The sequence below is a fragment of the Manis javanica genome, chromosome 4 (genome assembly GCF_040802235.1).
Source record: "Manis javanica isolate MJ-LG chromosome 4, MJ_LKY, whole genome shotgun sequence".
Classification (NCBI taxonomy): Eukaryota; Metazoa; Chordata; class Mammalia; order Pholidota; family Manidae; genus Manis; species Manis javanica.
In genome coordinates this window covers 92,772,478-92,796,323 of record NC_133159.1, presented here as the reverse complement: position 1 = coordinate 92,796,323, position 23,846 = coordinate 92,772,478, and the positions used below count along the sequence as shown (strand labels likewise).

Genomic DNA, 23,846 nt, shown 5'->3' with positions numbered 1-23,846 from the left:
GTCCCTCCTCAGAGTGTGTGAGCCTGCTGCTGTTTTGTTCCTTCAGTTTTGCTTTCCACAAGACTTTTTATATCTAATAGACCTATATGTAGTTACTTCTCATTTTTGTAAACCAAGAAACTTACCTGGATTAATGTTTAGGGGGAAGCTAAAAGGGAATAAATTTTAAAACTATGCTCTTGCATTGATCTCTCCATGACTTACGTTCATGTATCAATGGTTCTCAAATTGTGGTTCCCAGACACATAGAATCAGTGGCTTCTGAGAACTTGTTAGAAAGGCAAATTCTCAGCCCCTATTGAGGCCTATGGAATCGGAAACACTGGAGGTGAGGCCCAGCAGCCTGTGTTTTAGCAAGTCCTCTGGGTGATATTGATGCAATATAAGTTTTGAAAACTGCTGCTCTATAAAAAAGCAAAGTTTAAAAGTTTTTAAAACTTATTTCCCCTTTCTCATTCTCTACTTTTACCCCAACCTAGAAGCAATGGTGTTACTGAGGCATATTATATTTCCTTAATACTGTCCTTTTTCTGTCTGTTTTTGTATCTTGAATATCATTTGCTTCTGTCATTCATAATACATCTCAAACACCCTTTAAAAACTTTATTCCAGTACATCTCATTGAAAAATTCCCCCCTGACTCATAGATCCACGTGGTCCTGACTCTTTGGTACTTAATGGAGCCCAGTGAATACCTTGTTCATGGTGCCTCACATTTAAATGCAATGGTTTGTTTACATCTCTCTCTCTTTTCCATAGTATTGGGAACTCCTTGAAGGAAAGAGACTGCTTCTTCCGCTTCTTTTTATCCCTGACACCTAGTGGCATATGCAGATGCTCAATAAATATTTACTGAGTGAAGGATGATGTGAAAACTAACAAAAAAGCAACTCCTCCAAGATTGAGAATTACTAAAGGGCAAACTAGTGTTACAAGAAAGCTCGAGTGGGTGGAGTGTGAATCCCACCAACTGTTAGAATGCTTATGTACTCTCTCTGACACTGTTTCCTACTGTGTAAAATTGGCATACTTCCCACCTCACGGGATCTTGTAGAGTTCGTGACACACAGCTCTGAGAAATGGTGGCTAAAAATAATTACCTTCTTGCACATGCCAGTAACTTTCAGGACTTTTATTATTACACCTCAAAGTCATACTATGTAGTTTCTCATTTATCTTTTAAAGTTATTTTACTCATCAGAAGGTACATGCAGACAAATCTGATTGAATTAAACTAATTAATTAAAAGGAGAAGAAGGTAAGAAAAATGAGTCACATACATTGGTCTCAAAAAATTTTAATCGGTTTGCACTTGTGATGTGAAAAAGGTTCTTATGTGGTAAATTTGTATAAATCTGTTTGTTTTTTTTTCTTTACAAACAACCTACATGTCTGTTTTTTGAACTCTACTTGTCAGACTACTGTAAAAATTATTGACTCTGCCATGATTTCCAGGAATTTATTTTGTGAAGCATTTTTTTTACATATACTTACAAACGTAATGTGCCCTTTTATATATCTTCGATCCTTATATAGGCCCCCAAAAAGATTCACGCTTTTTAAAGGAGTGAGGGGCCAAAAAATTGTGTCCATCATATATTCAGCAAATCTAATATTTATATGTTTTAGGACAAGTATAGAGGCTTTCCACCAAGTCATCTGCATCAACTTGTAGAACACGTGTGGGCATGGACGATAATGTCTTGTTTCTTATAGAACTAATCCCTAAAGAAGGAATAGGCGAGGCTGTGCCGCTGCCGGCTCACTGTGAGGGGCTGGGGTGTGGCAGCTTAGCTGGGGGAAACTGAGGTCGGAGCCCCTCCTCGCCCAGTACTGAGGCCCAGAGAAGCCACCTGGTCTGTCCATGCCCCGCGGCTGGAACCAGAATCAGAGTCTGTGCCATCCCATGGGACTTACCTGACTTTCTGAGGCGGTCATAGTGATAAAACCATTTTGTTGGAGCCACGTCCATATACCATTTGATACCAGAGACTGTTTGACATAGCCTGAAAAAAAGAACAATTAAACATTTCTGTTTTGTTTCACTTTGTTTTCATTCAAATAATCAATTACCCCATCCTTGAACTTTGGCATATGATGGAATGAGAGGAATGAGGTGAGGATCAGTATGGGGACCAGGGATTTGATGGAGTCCGGAGTGTCTTTCAGTTCATTGCTTCTTGATCAGCACAGCTGTTCTGACCTGAACTCATCAGCATAGCTGCTTTGAAACATGCAACTCAAAATGTCCCTTTGGACAAATCATAAGGCTCTGAATGTTTGACTTCATTGAGACTGCCAGCTCAGGCCTCCTCCTTCTAATAGTATTGAAAGACTAATGACTTAGGCAGATTTTTAGAACTGGGTATAAAAGTTTGAGTTTGGGTGGCTACTGTAGGGCTTTATCCCCTTAATTCAATTTGCTCTCAAATATTCTCTGGGGGAAATAGCATTAAAAGATCATCCAGATTTTAAAACTTCTTAAATATGTTGTATTTTGATAGAGTTTTCATTTTTGGGGGGTGTTTAAGACAGAAGGTAATAAAGAGAAAACACAAAACAGAAACACCATATTATTATTAGACGACCATCTACCATTACATAGAATCCATTACAAAGTAAATCCAGGCTGGTTCTCTCTGTCTGGGAATTTTATTACTTAATGTTCCATGGAGATTTTTATATAGCACAGTGGGTACATGAAGGATGATGCCCTCATGGCAGGGGTTTAAAGGTTACAATTTACCAGGTTACTCAGACATGAGTTATCCTTGTAATTTCAAATACAAATGCAAGTACAAGATTGTATTCAAAGTATATGTGTTCTCTCATTCAGGAATTGTGTTCTTTTCCTGGAGATTGCGCAGAGGCCTGTCGGCTGTGTAAATGGCACCAAGCCGTGTATGCTGCTAGGGCAGCAAGTGTCTGCTGTGCTCAGTGTCTAAGTCTGCTTTCAAAGGTTGGCTGGAAAGAATATCTGAAAAACAGCTTCTGAGGAGAGAGCTGATGGCCTCCAAATAGCTGATGAAACAACTATGAATTTGGTGATTTTCTTTTTGTCATAAAGCAAACTGTGCACTCTCCCAGGTGAAGTACTTCATCTGAGGATAAGTTGAAACAAAATATGAAAACTATGCCAGAGGAAAAAACTGGGACCAGGACCATGTCAGGACTGAGCTGTGTTTCTATAGCCTTTGAGAGGATTATTTTGTCTGTGGTAAATAGTAGACATTAAGGGAAATTCAGATTATCCTGGATTAACCACATACGCTCAAAGGAGCTAATGATTAAAAAATATTCCTTGCGTATTGTAAAATATCCAAGTTCCAGATAAGGAAGTCTTCCAGGGCTTTTAAGGTAAAATCCCTTTCTGGATTTAAAGGCCATAGGTAACGGGTTTAAAGCAGCAGATACTGTTACATTGCTTCAAAAATAACTAACTAATTCAACCAAAGTTACTCCTAAAGAGAAAATCAGCAAAGAACTTGGAATCAAAGAGAGAAGGGATGAAATAAAATTGAATCTTAAAAACAAGTTAAGCTTCAGCTTTTTTCTTAAATCATAATGCAAATGAATTTTTAAAAGCTGATTAAATTTCAATATAGTTTAAGTGGAAAGGGAAACTTCATGTATCATGATTGTGCATGTACTCGGCAAAGGCTGAAAAGTGGAAAAGCAAGATGAAGGAAAACAACCGTGAATCAAATGTATTTCCACAAATGCTTTATGTTATTATCGCTGGTCCCTGTGGGTCACATACACACACATTCCGATCCCGCAGTGGGAGACCAGGCTACTTCCTGGCTGGCCCTGGATTTGTGGATCCCGCCTGATGCACATTCAGGTCAGCAACCCTTAGGTGAGATATTCCAGTCATGGGTCTCTGAGATTCCTGACAGTTCTGGGTCAGCTATTTAACCTTGTCAAATAGAGCTGTCTTTTGGTCCCCACTGGAAAAGGATCAAATTTCTAAATAATGGCTGGATTTAATCCTCTCTTAATGCATCTTCTACACTGTAATGAACCAGAGTCAGATCAGATTTCCTAAAGTTTGCTCAAGCTGGACCCACTGCTATGGGATTTGGTGTGCCCAGCAGTGCACAAGTTGGGCTGATCCTTTTTCATGAAGCTGGTCATGTCCATTTCCTTTATTATCTCCCAAGTTCCCATAATCAGTTCAGAGCTAGACTATAGTTAAAACAGCTTGCTACGTTCATGCTCCTTCCTGTGAAATACCTTGTGCCTCTGCCAGATGAGTATGCTTCACGTACTACTTTTTGACAGTTAATTCTCCAGCTCAGAAACCTTTGTCGGCTCCCCATAATAAAAATAAACCAGGTCACCTCCTAGCCAGGCATTTAAAGCCGTCTGTCCTTCAACTTGCTGCTTCAATCCTATTTCACACTCGTCCATCAGGAACCCAGGGTCCTCATCTGCAAACATTTGCTCCCACTGTGAGTGCCGCTCAGCTGTTGCCTTGTGCTAATACAGTTTTTGAGCCTCTGAGCTATGTGGTTTCGAAGTGCTGTTCAGTTCACCACACTGAGCAAGACTGCCCAACTGCCTTCTCTCATGCAGCTTAGAATCTAGTGTGGGGAGGCAGGTAATAAGCAGATATGTCATCTAAATGTGAGAAGTCATGATATAAAGGGTGGTGAGTTACAGCATGGACCCTCTCTTTTTGAAACCCCACAGCCCTGTGTGGCGTTGTGGTGTATGTAGCAGGAGTCATGAGCTTCATTTTCATGGCTTTGCTTTTCAGCACGTGGGCCTGAGCATGCTGCTGCATGCTCGCTTTGCTCAGGTGGGGCACGTGCTTCTGGACCACAAGGACCCTGTGTTTCGGTTCTTTGAGGCTCCCAAACGAGGTGGTGTCAGTGCTTTCTTAAGGGAGGTGGTGTGTATAGGGACCAAGAGAGCACATGCTCTGGGTCAGACCTCCTGAGTGCAGGAGTTGGCTTTATACTTGCTGCCTCTGTGCCTGTGGACAAGTTCCTTAATCTCTTGGTTCTTCAGTTTAGCCATTTTAAAAATGAACATAATGATATTATTTTCTTTATAAGTTGTCACAACCATTTAATAATGTCTGTAAAGTACTCAGCAAAGGGCCTGGCCTGTATGTGTGTGTGTGCACATGAATGTGTATACTGTGTAATAGTATTCAATTGTTGAGCACTGTTATTTTTGTTTGGGTGAGGTTAAGTTTAAATCTATATAAATATTTATACTTGTAAGTAGAGAAATAACTCTTGCAGAAATCAAGATGTTTCCTTACAGTGTACTTAGTCACTAGGCAGAAGAAGGAACACAAGCTGACTGGCTCTAGGCTTTGAATAATCATGGGTCCTGTTGTGTTAAGTGCTTCTCTTGTATTTAATTTGATAGTTCAAGAAGATTTTTTTTTTTTTTTGAGAGGGCATCTCTCATATTTATTGATCATATGGTTGTTAACAACAATAAAATTCTGTATAGGGGACTCAATGCACAATCATTAATCAACCCCAAGCCTAATTCTCAACAGTCTCCAATCTTCTGAAGCATAATGAACAAGTTCTTACATTGTGAACGAATTCTTACATAGTGAATAAGTTCTTACATGGTGAACAGTGCAAGGGCAGTCATCACAGAAACTTTCGGTTTGGATCACACATCATGTAGTTCAAGAAGATTTTACGTATAAATTCATTATGTCCCCAGATAAACATTATCCCCTGAGTTTCAAACAAATAACATGTGGAGATAATTGAGAATTAATTATGATCATACACATTTTTCTTTGACATTTTATTATCTAGTAATTTGTACCCAAGTGTTACAGACCTAACTTACTAATAAAGTTTTCATAATTAGCATGACTACGTAATGAGACAGTCCTGGTTTAATAAAAAGTCTCTTGTTGCTTGTTGAATTTTACATGGGCTTTAATTTTACATGGTTGCTTTACTAATGTATGTTTCCTGTTGACTGGTTAGAATAAAAAGACACAGGAAGTTCCTACTGTTATGACACGTTTATATATTCACATGAACTTGAACTATATTAAATCACTTTAGGCTTTGAATGTATAGTATTTGTACTTCCATAATACTTAGTGTATTGTAACACTGAAGACATTTTTCTATAACATGTAGTAAAGGTTTCTATTTTGGCAAAATACAGAAAAGTGACCCAACACTTGTTTTAGCTATGTGACAGTGAATTCAGCAGCTGGTGAGCTTAGGTGCTCTAGATGTTCATGTGGGGTTAGACGCAGCAGAGGGGTCGACGGAACAGTGGGGCAAGATTAGCATTTGAAGTACTTACACTCCTTGGGAGTCAAGATACCTGAGAATTAAGAAGCACTATGAAGTCAAACCATAATTAAGGGCCCAAATCTAAAAGTACTGGCAGCATTACCTGCTTTTAGGAGATTCAGGTGTCAGAGCTGGGTTCAAATCTAGGTTCTGCCATTGGCCTATCATGTTCCTAGAAGTCAACTTGCTCTTAGATGGTTCTTATTTTGAAATGAAAATATCATATGACTCATAGATTAGTTTGTGAGATTAAATGAAACTAAGCACTTAACCTAGTGCCTGACTGTTGTAGGTACTCCATAATTATCTGCTAAATTGAAGAATGAAAACACACCATGCTGATTCTGTTTGACTTCTGGAATTCAGAAAGCTTGTCTAGTATCCAGGTCAGTGGCTTTCAACCCTGGCTGCATATTGGAATCATCTGGGGGAACATTTAAAAATTGTAATGCTGTGGCCCCATTGCAGACTTGAGACATTTTCTGAAGTTAAGGTCTAGATGCAGGTGTTTTCAAAAGCTCCTCAAGACATTCAACCAGGGTTGAAACACATGGGTGTTGGCTACCTGAGAACCATGTGTGTGTAATTGTCTGTGTTATCTTAGTTGAGTATATTCTGAAATGCCCCTTGAATGTATTCTGTCCTCTGCATCACAGGGCTTTGGGGCAGCCCATGTGCTTTGTCACCTAAACTTCAGTAATCTCTTTTCTAGTCTCCATTCCACTGTTTCTCTTTTGGTTTATCTATTGAACTGCTGATACAGTTATCTTACCAAACAAATTGAAACCTGTTACTGCCTTCTTGAAAAACCTTGCTAACTCTGTGGCCTAGTAAATGAAGTTCTTACTTTATTACGGCAACATAGTCCAATGCCAGCCTAGGGCTAGCCCATCTTAGGATGCAAGGGAAACTGTACTCTAACTTGTCAAGTTAGATAAATGCGACCAAGGCAGATGGGAAAAGCCTTGTTGGGAGGCAGGTTTTGGGAGTCCATGCTTACCCCAGTGCAGACTGGCCCTGAAACCTTGGTGAGATTACTCATCTCTGGGAACTTAAAGTTCTTCTCTGGGAGAAAGAACAAGAAGAAACAGTGTTAGAAATAAACGCAAGAAAGGAATGATTTTAGGCACTTTCTGAATCCATTAAAGCTGCTGTATCAAAATGCCATAGATTGAATGGTTTCAACAACAGAGATATATCTCACTGTCTTGACAGTGGGTTTCAGCCCCGGGCAAGTTCGCTATGGATTCAATGTGACCAAAGAAATTGACAGCAGAACATTCTTTGGGGTGACAGGGTTTATTACCTGGCTTGTTCTCTGGCGGTAGGTCGAGCACTAGCATCTCTGCCTCTGCCCAGAGCACTGGGCCAAGCTCCCTATATAGCACAGTAATAGATTATTGCCTAAAGGTGTGGAAGCAGTAGCCTAGCAACAGGCCAGTTACATCATTAGGTGGTTTAAGTTCAGTGAGGATCCTGGCCATAGGAACCCCAACTTCCCCACACTCCACCCCTCTAGGATTCTCGCCTTAAAATCTACATGCTTCCAATCTTCCGCAATAGTCCCTGTGTGAGAAAGCTGGAGCACTGTAACCACATTCCACAATAGCAACAGAGGATAACAACAACTTAGAGATAGTAAAAATTAAGATACAGCAAGATTTTGATACAGGTAACAAAAATTATAATAATCCTCAAGCCAGAGGAGGTTCCTAATAAGAAAAATTATAATAATCCTCAAATTAGAGGAAGTTCCCAATCAACAAAGACTTTAGGGGTGGTAAGACACATGTTTTAATGCCACCAACATAGGCAACTCTTGTCCATCAGGTAGGATGCATGCAAGAGAGTGCTCCTGTGATAGGACTGTAGCAGGAAGGGGGTCCCTTCCAGGTCTAGTATACCATATTTTTACTCCTTTCCCCGTGGGGGTTACTGAAGGGTCTATATATAGTGCTACTGGAGGTGCATGCACTGGCCATAATGAAAAAACAAAACTTCCCGGTAAGATGCTCCTACCTTCTGGCCATTCAGGATATACTACTGTGACCTTTGGCGGCCACTCTGCTGTTACTCCAGGAATACACAGGAGGCCAGCTTCCAGGCCTTGTCCCCAAGGTGCCAGGAGAGCCAGCCATCGTTGGTCCATGTGTTGAAAGGTCCAAGGCCACGTCCACTCAGTGGAGTCTCTGGGGTTCAGTGCAGTTGGTACTGGCAGCAAGATATTATTCTGGTGGCCAAACCTCAGCTTCAGTGATTCTTCTTTGGTTTGTACTTGCAGTTGTGTAGGGGAGGCAGCCATATGTGTTAACATGTCTACGGGGCTCAGGACTCCCTTTCAGGGTCTCTCATTCAAATGCCATAGCACGGTCCATAAGTGGACTGACCATCCCCATAGACTATTGGTATCTGACTTTAGTCCGGATTTTGACAAGCCATTGTGCCTCTTTATCATGCCTGCTGCCGTAGGATTGTATGGCACATGAAACTTCCACTTGATTCCCAGCTGTCACACCCATTCCTTCAGTGAATGTCCAGTAAAACGGGTGCCCTGATCACTCTCAATTACCTATGGTTGGCCATAGACAGAAAAGAGACACTCCAGGCCTCTTTTGGTCACCTGCTGGACTGCCCAATGGGTAGGAAAAGCAACCAGAAGTCCAGTGGTTGTGTCCACACAATTCGTCACATACTGATATCCTTCTGACACAGGTAGAGGCCCAATATAGTCTATCTGCCACCTGACGAGGGGTATAGGCCCCTTAGCTTTTGTCCCATGTTGCTGTGGGACTCGGTGTAAGTCCCTTTTGGAGCACATGACACACTCCTGCTGGGCTCTATCTACTTCTTTGAAGGTCAAAGGCAAGCCCCACCAATGGGCTACACCCCACATTGTCTTTTGCCCCACATGCAACAAATGCTGATGTAGCCATTGGGCTAAATCAGAGGCAGGCTTTCCTTCTAACCAAGATATCTGGGCCAATTTATCTGCTTTATCATTTCCTAGGGATGCCAGTGGCAAATGACCTGTCACATGGTATACTGTAATTATCTTAGTCTGACCACAGGCCTATAAGTCTTGTCACAATTCTTGCCCTCAGAGGGGTCAGTGACCAACCAGCCAGTTGGCATGGTACCAGGTTGGTAGCCACAGGGTCAAGCCCTGATAGACAGCCCAGCTGTCAGTGCAGACAACTATAGGGGAGGGCTCCTGGCTGATCACAAGCCACACAGCCCGCAACTCTGGCCATTGGCTGCTCTTCCCCTCACCATCTTCCATCCATATTGTCTCAGTCTTAGGATGGAAAGCTATGGCCCTCCATTTTGGGGGCTGCCCATGGCTGGAGCCATCTGTGTACCATGCATCCTTGGGTACAGAGCTCTTCCCTCCTGATAGGGACTCTCTGCTACTAATGGTTCAAAAGCAAGTTCTTCCTGCTTTTCACTACTATATGTCACTGGCCCCAACAAGCATTGGAGTTCTTCACTCAAGGGGCTACTAGAGAGGGCACTACGCTGCTGTAGGTAAGCACCCCACTTGGCCAGTGTGGGCGTTTGTACCACACCCCTCCTTGGCTTTTGGGTCCAGTCTCGTACCCACTCCAAGATGGGATAGGTGGTTATTACCTTTATCAGGGCCATTCCAGTGATGGGTTCTGTAGCCAGCAAGGCGTGATACACAGCAGCCAGTTGTTTTTCTATCAAAGTGTATCGTACCTCTGCCCCTTTCCAGAGTTGTGACCAGAATCCAACAGGTTGGTGAGTTCGTTCAAGCTGCTGCCAGAGACGCCAGCCATAACCATCTTCAGTAACATGAACACTCAGCTCACAGGGCCTTGATGGGTCTATTACACTCAAGGCCTGCATGGTCTTGACTGCCTGTTTTGCTGTAGTAAAGGCAGTTGCACATGTCTCATCCCAGTCCCACCTGAGGCCCTTTGGTACCAACCAGTATAAGGGCTTCAGAATTTGTGCCAAGTGTGGGATAAACACTCTCCAGTAGCCTAGAAGACACAGAAACCCCTGTAGCAATGCTACAGTTGTGGGGGTAGGAAAGGCCTGGACTTTGTCTATAACTGCTTCTGGTATAACTTTGGTCTTACCCGACCAGATGACCCCCAATAATTTGACAGACAAACCAGGTCCCTGAACCTTGGTACTGTTCACAGCCCATCCTTTCTCCTGTAAATGTAACAGCAGTCTAGGTGCTACACCTTCTAGATCTGAAAGAGAATCGGATGTGAGCATGACATCATCAATATAATGGTATAGCCGTACCGTTGGTGGTTTCTCCCTTGTAGCCAAGTTCTTGGCTACAAGTCCATGACAGATAGTGGGGCTGTGGAGGTATCCCTGTGGAAGGATGGTGAAAGTCCATTGCTGTCCTTCTCACGTGAAGGCAAACTGTTCCTGACTTTTCTGCTCACTGTCAATGGAAAAGAAGGCATTAGCAAGATCTCCCACATAATGGTATGTTCCTAGTTCATGGCTGAGGGTATCCATCAGGCCTGCAATAGAGGGGACAGCAGCATGCATAGGGGGTATGACTTTATTCAGTTCTCTGTAATCCACAGTCATATTCCAGGAGCCATCTGGCTTCTTTACAGGCCACACCGGGGAATTGAAAGGACTATGGGTGGGCTTTATAATACCCACCTTTTCCAGCTCCTGGAGAGTTTCTCCAATCTCTTTATGCCCTCCAGGCAGTTTGTATTGTTTGGTATTAGTCACCACTGAGGCACAGGCAAAGCTATTGGCAGGTGCTGAGCATGTCCCCTCAGAACTGCCTTCACCACATGTACTCTCAGTCTGAACTCACCTGCAGTGGTCTGCAGCCATAGACCCTGCAGGATATCAATCTCCAAAATATACTTAGGGATAGGAGATATATACACAGTGTACTCTTTTGGGGGTAGATGCCCTATTGCCAAAGGGATTTGGGCTTTTTTTCACTCTAATAGCCTTTCCCCTATATCCATCTATGATAGTGGGGGTCCCGCGGAACCGTGCAGGGTTACCATGAATCAGTGAACATTCAGCCCCTGTGTCCACCAGAGCCCGGACACGTTGTATGTTCACTGGGGACCAATGGATCGCTATTTCAACATGTGGCCTCCAGTCCCCGCCCCCCCTCCTGCCCCCCCCCCCCCCCCCGGTCCCTCAGGGCAGATACCTTGACCTTTCCTTCAGTCAAACCGTGTTCCCCAATCACCTTCCTGTGTGGGCTCAAGTGAGGTTGGCTCGCTCCTCAGCAGGAAGTCTTGCAGACACACAGGCCGGACTTGTGACTCTGTCTCTGACCTCTGCCTCTTTGGTCTTACTGGCTAGAACTGCTGTTCTGGTTTTAGCTGGTGCCATTGCTCTAGTAAGATCCTATTTGACTTCCCATATAATTTCCTCCCATCTGCTCCTGCCCGTATTAAATCAACCCACTTCTGGGTCCTCATAACCTTCATAGGGCCCTGTAAATTCTTCTTGTGAGTAACAGGTCTTATTTCTTTCTGGATTCTCATTGCTTCAGCCTCTCCTAAGTCTGCTACTGTACGTGTCACCTGGCTTATGGGCTGCCCTAAGTGAGGGGAAAGAACAGCCACTAGAGACCCAAAGAGGGATGTAGGAGCCATTTGAAGTACAATATTTCTCATCCCAGTAGTGAAAATCTCTTCATCTGGGCCATAATTCTCTGGACTATAGATGGCATTTCTTATGCCTAGCTCTCGTAGCACCTGCTGGAGCTCAGCATACGTCTGCCATCTAACAGGAGAGGATGGCAGATCACCCGGATTGGGCCACACAGCGCGAAGTGCAGCCATAAGCCAATCGAGGAGGGTGTGACTCCCTGGGGTCTGATGTACATTTTGCAATCGCTGCCTCAAGGCAGGCTGCACTGTCAGGGCAGCCAACTTTCCCATCTCTGATCCCAACAGGACAATTCCATCCACCCCTCAGTCCCACAGACGCAGGAGCCAAGCTGATATTGACTCTGAGGGCTTCTGCCTAAACTGGGAGCCCAAATCCACCAGCTCACCCTAAGTATAGGGGCAGACCATAGAGTGCTCCACAACCTGGGGAGGGGGCTGCTCCTCTCCTTGGGGAACTCTCGGCTGCTGGGTCTTTCTTTTCTTTACAACCACTGGGTGCGCATGCTTTCAATACAGGAGTGGCCAGTGCCTCCGGCACCACCCCTTCATCCTTCCCCAACTCCTCCATTTCTGGGGCTGATGGCACCTTTCTCTCCCCTCCCCCGAGTGCCTCCTCTGCTCAACTTTTACCTTTTCTACTGTGCCTCGCAGCAATGCTACCTCAGTCTTCAGAAGCTCTCTTACCTTCACCTCAATGCTGCGCAGCTGATGTTCTCGTGCCACCTCTGCCCGTGCTTCCCTCAGGAGCTCGTCTTTTTCCTTGATGGTCTCTTCCTCTTTCAGAACACCTGGCACTGCTGCCATCTTATTGAATGGCATCTTGCTGCTTGTGCTCTCGTGCCAATGCTATCTCTTTCTTAAAGGAATCCACAGAGGTTTGCAGCTTGTGTTCTTGCACCACCTCCTCTTGCATCAGTGCCATTTCCCTCCTCAGGGAATCCACAGAAGTTTGCAGCTTGTGTTCTCGTGTCGCCATTTCTTGGGTCTCCTCTGTAGACTTTTTTAATACTTTGAAAAGCAGCCAACCCACAGTCCCCGCTGCCTCCTGCGCACTCTGCTTCTCAAAGGATCTGCTTACTATATAGAGGGCCACCCATACTGCCTTAGGTGTCACCTCTACTTGCCTCCAGTCCTGGGGTGGGGCCCAGACCTCTAGGAGGCAAGCCACCTCAGACCATATACCCATTGGGGGATGATCCACTGTCTCCCCATTCACAGGGGCAGCCCGCTGAAGCACCCCTCCCATAAGGGCAGCCTGTCTTTTTTCTTGGTCAACAGTGAACCCTGCCAACTATGCCAATTGTCATGCCAATGGATTTCAGCCCTGGGCAAGTTCGCTATGGATTATATGTGACCAAAGAAATTGACAGCAGAATGCTCTTTGGGGTGAAAGTGTTTATTACCTGGCTTGTTCTCCCGCAGTAGGTTGAGCACTAGTGTCTCTGCCTCCACCCAGAGCACTGGACTGAGCTCTCTATATAGCACAATAATAGCTTATTGCCTAAAGGTGTGGAAGCGGTAGCCTAGCAACAGGTCAGTTACATTATCAGGTGGTTTAAATTCAGGGAGGATCCTGGCCATGGGAACCCCAACTTCCCCACACTCACACAGTTCTGGAGGCTGAAAAGTCCAAGATCAGGACTGACAGATTTGGTATTTGATGAAAACCTGCTTCCTGACTCATAGATGTCTTTTTGCTGTGTCCTCATCTGATGGAAGAGAGAGGTGTGAGCTCTCTGGGGTCTGTCTTACGAGGGCACTCATCCTATTCGTGAGGTCCCCGACAGGCAGCACTTCCCAATACCATCATATTGGGGATTAGGTTTCAACATATGACTTTTGAGGGGACACAAACTTTGCCTATAGCTCACACTTAAAACATTAATGCTTTCATGTGGAAAAGACTGGGATGGAACACCTCATTACCCCACTAGAAATTCATATCTCAGCTCACATGTCTCTTCCTCAGGGCAGTGTTCCTCTAAGTCCTAGGTGAAGAACTGTCCCTTTTTACACTCTCTAGAGCAGAGTGAGCTATTCCTCCAACTCTCAGCACTTGTGCAATTGTTTCCATGCATTTTTGTGATTATTTGCTTGTCTGTCTCCCAGCTCCACTGAGCACACTGTGGGCAGAGGCTTGTCCAGCTTGTTCAGTGAGTGACCCCTGGGCCCAGCCTGGCCCGTGGTAGGTGATGAGTGTCCTGATGACTGACTGTCGGATCGACAGACAAGAGGAGATCAGTTGATGTGTATAGACAGCTGTGGAATGTGAAGTAGAAAAGGCCTGTGTGGAAGGTGGTTTTCTCCTTCCCCAGGGCTCTCCACTCCCTGTCAGGGTCTTTTAGCACCCCTTGCTTCCACGGCAGGGGCCATGGGCGTCTGGAGGTGTAGGCCCTCACTCTGGTTCCACCTCATCAAGCTGTGGCATCCTTGGGGTGTCATGTTGTTCTTCAGTGGCCACCTGCCTCTGTAAAATGAGGGGTCTGGCTCAACCTGTGCTTTCTCACGGCTCTGCCTCCTCCGCTCCCCATGGCTCTGCCTCCTCTGCTCCCCACTGCTCTGCTTCCTCTGCTTCCACACTCTGAGTGCTCTGATTTGTGCTGCCCAGATCGGCCACTCTGTACTTGAAATCGGCCCCAGTCTGAATTAGATTAGCTGTAATTGTAAAGTAGATTTTTCAGATTTAGTATGAGAAAAAAAAAACAGTATAAAATGTCTTGATTTGTATCTTGATTACAGATTGAAGTGATAATAAAGATATGTTGAATTAAATAAAATATTTGATTAAAATGAATTTCATCTGTTACTTTGTATTTTTTTCTAAGGTGGCTTCTTGAATTTTTAAGTTATGTAATGTCCACATATTTCTACTGGTCAACCCTAGCCTAGAAACTGTATTTTTCACATAATAAAGAATATATATACTTTTTAATTTTTTCAAACATTTATGAAAATTAGCACTTTCAAACAGTATGAAATGAACAGTGTTAGCAAACCAGCCAAGACAGAGATGTTGAAGGACTGTCATTTGATTCTCCTGGTCCTCTAGACAACAGTGTAATTTCTGTTAGGTGATTTGAAATATGAGACAACTTCCAAACACTTCATTATTCTCTGGGAGCAGTTCTGAGGTTGGGACTAAAGACGGGGCATCTCCAGGCTGGCGAAAGGGGTGTGTTCTCCTCCGCTATCGGATCCCATCATGCTGGCTTTGTCTTTTTGTTCCCAGACTCCATGCAATGTCATCCTTTCAAGCGGTAATAGCCATGTGGGCAGCATGCAGGAAGCAGAGGCCTTTGCGAGCCAGTTGTGTGACTTTGAACATGAGCCAAGTTTGGAAAATGTTTTGACTTTGACCCACCTATAAGATTTGTGGGCAGCTTTGGAAATCCATTATATTCTCCAAGTCCTTTAACTCTCCGAGTCTATTTCAGATCACATAAACAACCTCTCTTCTGGCCTGATACTAATGACACAGGGCATGTACGTTTAAAATGAGTTGTGTCAGAGCCACAGTGGGTCCCTGGTGAGCTGGTACGAGCACAGCTGCTCTGCTAGCATCGTTCCTGGAAAGGTGCAGGGAGAAATCAGGGTTTGCCTACAGGGCCCACAATTAAATTCTCGTTCTTGCTAGTGAACATATTAAAATGGCCACATAATCTTTGTAGATTGTATCTCTATTCTCTGTGTAAAGGCAGGGAATGGAATCATTTGTAAATACATTTTCAAAACTCAAATATTTCTTTTATAGCTGTGTACTAACAATTGAATTTTACTGTTTGCCTACTAAGTTCAACACTCCCTCACTCCAGTGTGAATTTAGGAGAAGCAGTGAATATTTGTGTTCCATTCTGACTTCTTTCTAGAGAATTGTTCTTCCATACAGCTAACTGTAGGTTTCATCTGCTTTTGTATTTGGGCTTAAGAGATGATTAAAGAAGTGTGTAAGAGCAGTTGCTTGCAACTCCTTTTTATTTGGCGTGAGAAAAGAAACATTGTTGGTCCAGTTTGCTTTATTCTGCCTGCTCTTCAGTGTAGGGGTTTTTGTTTTGAAGCCATCTCTGAATTACAGTAATGTGAATTCTGTGCTCTGGTATGATTTATACCTGTGGTTCTGGGATCTATTATACCTATGGTCTGGAGCGCAGCAGGCAATGTGGTTGGGGAGGGCAGCAGAGTAAGGCTGGGAGGGGACAGGGGAGCATATCAGACCTATTGAAGGCTCTTGGGCATGCTACTTAACAATTGGACCTCTCTGCGAGGGGTAACATTTAAGAATTTTAAGATGGGTGTAGAGGTGATGGTGGTGTGGTCAGACTGGCAGTTTTGAAATGTCATCTAACCATTATGGCAGCCAACTAGAAGATGAATTTGAAGTGAGTAAAATTGAAGTTGTGGAGATAAATTGGAAGACTGTTCCAACAGTTGAGATAAGAAATAGGGTTAGTACTAAGGCAGAGGCACAGGAAGAAAGAGCTGAATCTGAAAGAGATTTGGATTTAGCTGAATCCAAATGAATTGATAGGATTTAGATGTGGGGTGTGAAGGAAAAGGGTAAGTCTTGAAAGTTTCCCCAGTGTCCGGCTAGGTGAAGGAGAGAAGTGAGACCATAGGAAATGGAAGAAGGAGGTGGTTTGAAGAAAAGGGTGGTCTATTAGTGGGAGAGGCTGAGTGCGGCCAAGAACACAGACGGAAGACCACAGTGGTGAGGGAATGGCTCATGAGACAAGTGCTGGTCTGTTTGGTTTAGAAAAAATTTGCTTAATAACTTTGTCTCTTAGAACCTGAAAAATATCCACTGTAAATGAAATAAGAAAAATATTATTTAGGAAATGGCAGCCACCAAAAGCTTTTCAGAGAGGAAGGTGCAAGTGAATCTCCTTTAAATTTCAAAGTGTCCTCACTGGAATATATGAGACGGAGGCGTGGGCCACAGAGTGGTAATTCTCTCCCATGAGGCCTCTGTTAACCTGCAGACAGAGTCTGGGAAATTCCCCATTGCCCTTCAGATGCAGCCCAGGCTCATCTCTTCTAGAAGCCTTTGGAGGCTTCCCTTCTCTCTCTTTCAGGCTGGGGGCACAGCTGGCCTTGCTCTCGCTTCGGGACTGGTCTGTAAATGTTCTTTGTGATACTATGTCTTGGTTTTTACGTAACACCCTTACAGTCTTTGCCAATAGATGACGGGACTTTTGAGAGTAGGAAATATATTGTCTCCATTTTGTCACCCTTGACATGTACAGTATATCAGATGATTCTCTCCCTTAGTGAGTGCTCAATAGATGTTCATGGAGTGAATGCAGGAGACTTACAGACAGGGTGGTGAAGCAGAAAGAGTAACATAGCCTGGAGAGAGCGGAAGGGGCCTAGGTCCTGGTCCATTCTGCTGCTATTGGTTCTTTGACCTTGGGCAAGCTAGTTAATTTTTCTGGACCTTACTTTTCTTATAGGCAAGGGAAGAGATTGAGCAGGAATCTAGGAAATCCATGAGTCGTCTTTAAGAGGTGCCTGGATTTCTTAAGATGAAATGCAGAATTGTGTATACTTATGCATGTGTGTATTTAATACATACACATAGTTTTGTTTTGTTTTTTTTTCCTAAGGAAAGGACCAAGGGCTTTCATCATACTCTCAAAGGGAGCTGCATCTTAAAATAACTAAGAACCACTGAAAAAAATGTGGTGGTAACTCTAGAATTTTTGTATAGGGTGGAGTTGGAAGGTGTGGCCAAATGGTTGAGGGTGAGGATTCATTTGGATGAATTCAACTTGTCTTGAAATTGCTATTAAGTAACAAACATTCTAGTTACATAGATTAAAAAATTTTTTTTTATTAAGGTATGATTGATATACACTCTTACAAAGGTTTCACATGAAAAAACAATGTGGTTACTGCATTTACCCATATTATCAAGTCCCTACCCATACCCCAATGCAGTCACTGTCCATCAGTGCAGCAAGTTGCCACAGATCCACTATGTGCCTTCTCTGTGCTACATTGTTCTCCCCGTGACCCCCCACACCGTGTGTACTAAACATAATACCCCTCAATCCCCTTCTAGTTACATAGATTTTTATATTTATTTGGGGCAGTAAAGTGTGGAGGTGATGGACATTGTGAGGAGATTTGTGCTAAAGTTTACCCCGAGCCCATCCTTTTGTGCTGTCACTTCTTAGAGTGTTTTAAGTTGTATGTAAACTGTGATTCTGGTTCTTATTATGTGTTATCTTCATGAATTGACTAGCCATGGGACGTTTGTTTTTTACTAACGTTCACTTTAGCAAGGTCACATATGTGTGTTTTGGGTTTCTTAGAGATGTTTTTGTATGCAGGAGTTTATTTTTTTTTTAATATTTGCAGTAATGTTAATTACATGGAAGCAGAAAGTGAAAAAAGAAGAGAGATTTACCATCCACATCCTCATAAGACAAACTTAGCAACTGTTAGCGTTATTAGTAAACACTAGTCACCATTACTAGAACAGAGGTACAACCTCCTTTATTAAATATATGCACGCCCGTCAGAAGGCTTTCTTCTACATCCTATGATAACTTGAAGTAGACATCACATTTTATTTTCTGAAGTGTTCTGCAAAGACCAAATCTTACTTTACCAGCAATGATGGTTGAAGGGTCCCCACCAGTAAGATGGCAAACTTCCGGCTTCTCTTCGGGGGTCCTCAGTTCCCGCCGGCGCCACCTGAAGCCCAATCACCTCTCGCCCCCCTCCCAATCCCAGCACCTAGCCAACAGCCACCAGCCCCGTAGAAGTAACACCTCAATCAATTCATGCCCCCTCCTATATAACCCAGCACCTTTCCCTAATAAAGCGGAACTCTCCGGTGAATTGCTGCTATGTGTCGCTCCTTTCCTTTCATTGGTGCCGAAACCCGGGAGATGGGACACCCCAACTGGGCCCCGTCTTCCCCCGACACCAGCAGCAGCTTGCCCTCGTCCTCTTTTTCCGGCGCTGGCTCATCACACTCACCACTCCTCTCTGGCCTTTAGGTAAGTTTTCCCCCAGGAGTGGGCCACTCTTCCCCGAGCTATCGCAGTGCCATTGACCGTGATCGTCCGGCAAGGCCCTGATGCTCGGGGATGAGGAGGGAACTCTCCCCGCCTCAGGCCTTCACGGCTGCGGTGGACCCTCAGGCCCCTCCCCAAACAGCCATAAATCCCCGCCTCAAGCCTTTACGGCTGCGGCGGACGCTCAGGCCCCTCCTCCGACAGTCATAAATCCCCGCCTCAGGCCTTCACGGCTGCGGCTGACTCTCAGGCACCCCCCTCCAACAGCCGTGAACGGGGTGACTCCTTTGTGGATGAGAACGCTCCCTTTCCCCCCCCTCCTCCTTCTGCTCCGTCCGCCGAAAACGCCTAGCGCTAGGTACCTCGTGACTCCGGCACTCTGCCTTCTTAAGGAAGTCTGGGTGACGACCCACACTTCCCAAGAAATTCCGACTCGTATACGAGTTTCCGCAGACCACCAAGGATCATCGGGGACGCCCTTTGTCTCCTTGTGGTCTGCTTCCAGTCCGAGGATCTCCGTTCGTCTTCCCCTGTTTGTCTCCTTCTCTGTCCTTTAGCCATGGGAGCCTCCTCATCCCTCCCTGAAAGTTCACCTCTTGAATGCCTGCTTAAGCATCTGGCTACCCTCTCCCTGATGCCTGATATAAAACCAAAACTTCTCCGTAAATATTGCTCCCAAGATTGGCCGACATACCCCCTAGACAATAAAAACCAATGGCCTGCAGGGGGAACTCTTGATCCTAACATCACTCGCGATCTTTTTAACTACTGCCAGCGCCTGAAAAAATGGAAGGAGATTCCCTATATGAAGCTTTCTGCCTCCTCCTCTCCCCGCCCCCTCCCAAGTTCTCCTAGCCTGCAAGCCCCCGCCCCCGCAGAAGCCTCCTGTTCACTCCCTTCCCCTTCTTCTCCTACAACAGCCCTTCTCCCTTCCTCCCCAACCATCTCCTCCCCCATCTCACCTCCTCCACCTTCATTCCCTGCAGATTAAGCCTGAGCCTTTCAGCCCCCCTTTAACTAGGTCCCAGGGGCCTCCTCCGTCTTTGCCCTCATCACCTGTTTCTCCCCTGTTAGGGACCGCCTTTGTCTTCTCACATGTTTGTAGAGAGAATGGGAAAGCACCTCCCCCCATGTCTGAACGCAGCATGGGAAAGCACAAGCTAGAGAACAACTGGTGCAGTCCTTAGAAGTTATCTGTCCACAAAAACATATCTTGCCAAGACTCCTCACTCTGAAAATAGGGAGACCTTGAAGATGTGTAGAAACACTGCCCCTGCTTCTAGCTATGCCCTTCCCCCACTTGCCGATGTGGCAGGAATAGAAAACAACGCACTCCATAAGCGATTAACTGGAGCCCTGCTGTAGCTCAGTAGAGCATGGGACTCTTAACCTCAGATTCATGAGTTAAAGCCCAACTAAAGCAGCAGAGGCAAGCAGCTGGGCTGCTAGCTGGTGACATGTGGGTCCGATTCTATCTTTCTTTATTTTCTTTGCCCCCCTTCTGCACTTCAGGACCTGCTCGACTAGGCACGGCTAGACCGCGTCACTCCCCCACAGACTGAGCCAGAACCCTTCAGTCCCCCTCAGACTCAGTCCCGAGAGCCTCCCAAAATTATCGCCCCCCTCCGGGAGGTAGCAGGATCCAAAGGCATCGTGCGCGTTCACGTCCCTTTCTCCTTAAGAGATTTAGCCTAACTAGAGAAATGCCTAAGTTCCTTTTCCACTGATCCCATGACATACATCAGGGAGTTTCAATAGACCCTCCAGTCTTACAGCCTCACACGTCATGACATTTTCATGCTCCTGGCCAATACTCTCCTCCCTGAAGAGCGTAGACGAGTTTAGGACTTCGCCCAAATGCAGGCTACTGAAACCCACAGGACTGACCCCACCTATCCCCCTGGCCCCACTGCTGTCCCCGAACAAGACCCACACTGAAATTATAACACCGCCATGAGTCTCCGCTCTCGAGATATTTTGGCCTTCTGCTTAATAGCAGGTCTGAAAAAGGGCAGCTTGTAAAGTAGTCAATTTTCAAAAGCTCCAAGACATAATTCAAAAGAGAGATGAAATCCCCTCCGAGTTCTTAGACAGACTCACTCAAGCCCTATTACAGTATACCAGCCTGGACCAAGAAACACCTGAAGGAAGACATGTCCTTATGACATACTTCCTAGCTCAAGGCTACCCCGACATTAAAGCTAAACTCAAAAAGTTAGAACAGGGCCCCGCTACCCCACAGACTGAGATCCTAACAGTGGCCTTTAAAGTCTTCCATAAGCGGGAGGAGGAGAAAGAATGCCGTAAACAAAAGGCTGATCAGGCCAATTTCCAGATGTTGGCCCAGCTGATAAAACCACAACCTGGGCGCCCCTCTACAAACAAGCCCCCCCAAGAGCTTGTTTCAAGTGCAGAAAAGAGGGACATTGGTCAAGGGCGTGCCCCTCCCCCAGATCTCCTACCACCCCATGCCCCAGATGCCACAAAAAGGGCCACTGGGGGTCTGATTGCCCAACCACCCGAAGGGGAGGCTGGACGAACAACCCCCATCCTAAGCCCGCCGTAGTGGGGCTGGCAGAAGAAGATTGATGGGGCCTGGGGGCTTCTCGCCCGACCATTTCCATCACCAAACAGGAGCCCAGGGTTACTTTAACAGTAGACGGTCACCCCATCTCCTTCCTCCTAGATACAGGAGCCACCTTCTCAGTCTTGTGAGAATACCGGGGCCCTACCACGCCAGCTATTACTCCTATAGTCAGAGTAGGAGGTAAACAGATTTTCCCATTAAACCCCCCACCCACCCTTTTATGCACAATCCAAGACAATCCCATACCTTTCTCCCACTCCTTCCTGGTTATGCCCCAGTGTCCCATCCCTTTACTAGGACGAGACATCCTTTCCCTCCTCCACGTTTCCATAACTATATCCACTCCCACAGCCCCCAGTACTCCCTTTCTGATGGCCCTCATAGCCGACGACCCCCCTCTACCCAAAGAAAGCTCCGGTTCTGCCCTCATACACCCTGTAAATCCCAAAGTTTGGGACATTACAAGCCCCTCCGTGGCCCTATGTCCTCCTGCCTCTATCAAATTATGTGACCCCTCTCAGTATATCTGTCAGGCCCAATACCCCCTAACCACTTCAGCCCTCATAGGCCTCCAACCCATCATTCAAGCAGACCCACTCACTCCCCATTTAATACCCCCATATTAGCTGTTAAAAAAACCAACGGATCTTGCCGCCTTGTCCAAGACCTTCGCCTCATCAACATAGCCATTGTCCCTATCCATCCCTTAGTTCCAAATCCATACAGCCTCAGCATCCCACTTCTCAGTCCTAGATCTCAAAGACCCATTTTTCTATCCCTCTAGACCCCTGCTCCCAAGATTTTTTCATCTTCACCTGGATGGACCCATACACAAGACATTCTAAACAACTCACTTGGTCAATTTTGCCACAAAGCTTCCGAGATAGTCCCCATATTTTTAGACAGGTCCTAGCTCAGGACCTCAAACAGTTTCATCATGATCACTCCAAGTCCACCTTATAATACATAGACAATCTTCTACTCTGCAGTCTGTCGTGGGAACAGTCTCAACTTGACACTGCCTCCCTACTTAACCTTCTAGCGTCCAGAAGTTACCGAGTATCCCCCGTCAAAGCTCAAATCTCTTCCCCTCCTATCACTTACCTCAGATTCCTTCTATCTCAACAAAGAAAGTCCATTACCTTAGACAGAAAATGGCTCCTCTCTGACCTGCCCATTCCCAAAACCAAGACAAAAATCCTTTCCTTTCTAAGCCTAGCTAGATATTTTAGAGCATAGATCCCTAACTTCTCCCTGTTGGCAAGACCCCTATACAACCTCAGCAAGAGCCCCCCTAAAAAACCATTATCCTCCTCACCCCGACACTCCTACATTAAGCTCCGTCAAGCCCTTGTAGAAGCCCCAGCTCTCCATCTTCCTGATTTGTCGAAGCCCTTCTCATTATACATTCATGAGAGGTCCAGTCAAGCTCTAGGAGTCCTAGGCCAATATGCTTTGCCCCAGTAGCTTATATCTCCAAGCAATTAGACCCCACAGTTCAGGGATGGGCCCCCTGCCTACGAGCATTAGCCGCTAGAGAGCTCTTGCAGAAAGAAGCTCATAAACTGACATTCGGAGCATCCCTTACCATTCTGTCCCACATCACCTAAAAGATCTCTTAACCTACAAAAGTTTACAGACTCTCCCTCCCTCCAGACTCCTGACCTTACTGTCCTCTTTCCTCCAAAATCCCGTTCACCCCCTTTGCCATCCATACCCGAATCATGACTTTTTCCTCCTTTACTGCTCTCTCGCTTTTTTCCCTCATTCCTATTGTCTTCCCCACCACCCCAGCCTCCTTTGTATGGCGATTCAAAGTCAGACAGACTTACACACAGCATCAAACAAAAGTTACTGCCCTCATTGCCACACCAGACTTCCCTCTGAAAAGCTGCTCTGAGCCTTTATACCTCCACTTTCCTCCCTCCACTGAAGTGTTCACTAGCAGCTACCCTTATTCTCCCTACCTCTGCTTCCTCTATGACCAAAAACAAGCCTATTGCAGGCGATGGCCAGATACCTACAGGAGATGTCCCTACTAGTCTTGCACAATTCACTACATAGGTAACTTCCAGTACCCACAGTATTACTCCTCCAACCGTTTCATGAAATATCCCAACGGCTCATTCTCCTTATCAATCCCAGATCCCTGGGACTCTCGATGGGCTGCCAGAGTCACAGCCTCAGCTTACTACGGGGGGTCCTCGACCCTCCACAGTACCCTTCATATCTCTCGAGAGTATGTTCCCTCTCATTCCCAGATCTCTCAAGTTGCATCAGATAGCAGACATTCCGAAAAAGT

General features: G+C 45.3%; 1 protein-coding gene across 5 annotated transcripts in view; it reads left to right on the top strand.

Moving 5' to 3' along the window:
• VAV3 (vav guanine nucleotide exchange factor 3) overlaps window positions 1-23,846 on the top strand; it is a 380,328-nt gene that overhangs the window by 144,386 nt on the left and 212,096 nt on the right. Inside the window, exon 2 of one of the 5 annotated variants that reach the window (XM_073234376.1) lies at window positions 6,586-6,679. The exons of the other annotated variants lie outside the window; for them this stretch is intronic. Within the exon in view, the coding sequence (XP_073090477.1) occupies window positions 6,629-6,679 (51 nt within the window). The 5' untranslated portion in view covers window positions 6,586-6,628. The remainder of the gene's footprint in view (window positions 1-6,585; window positions 6,680-23,846) is intronic. 5 annotated transcript variants of the gene reach the window in all.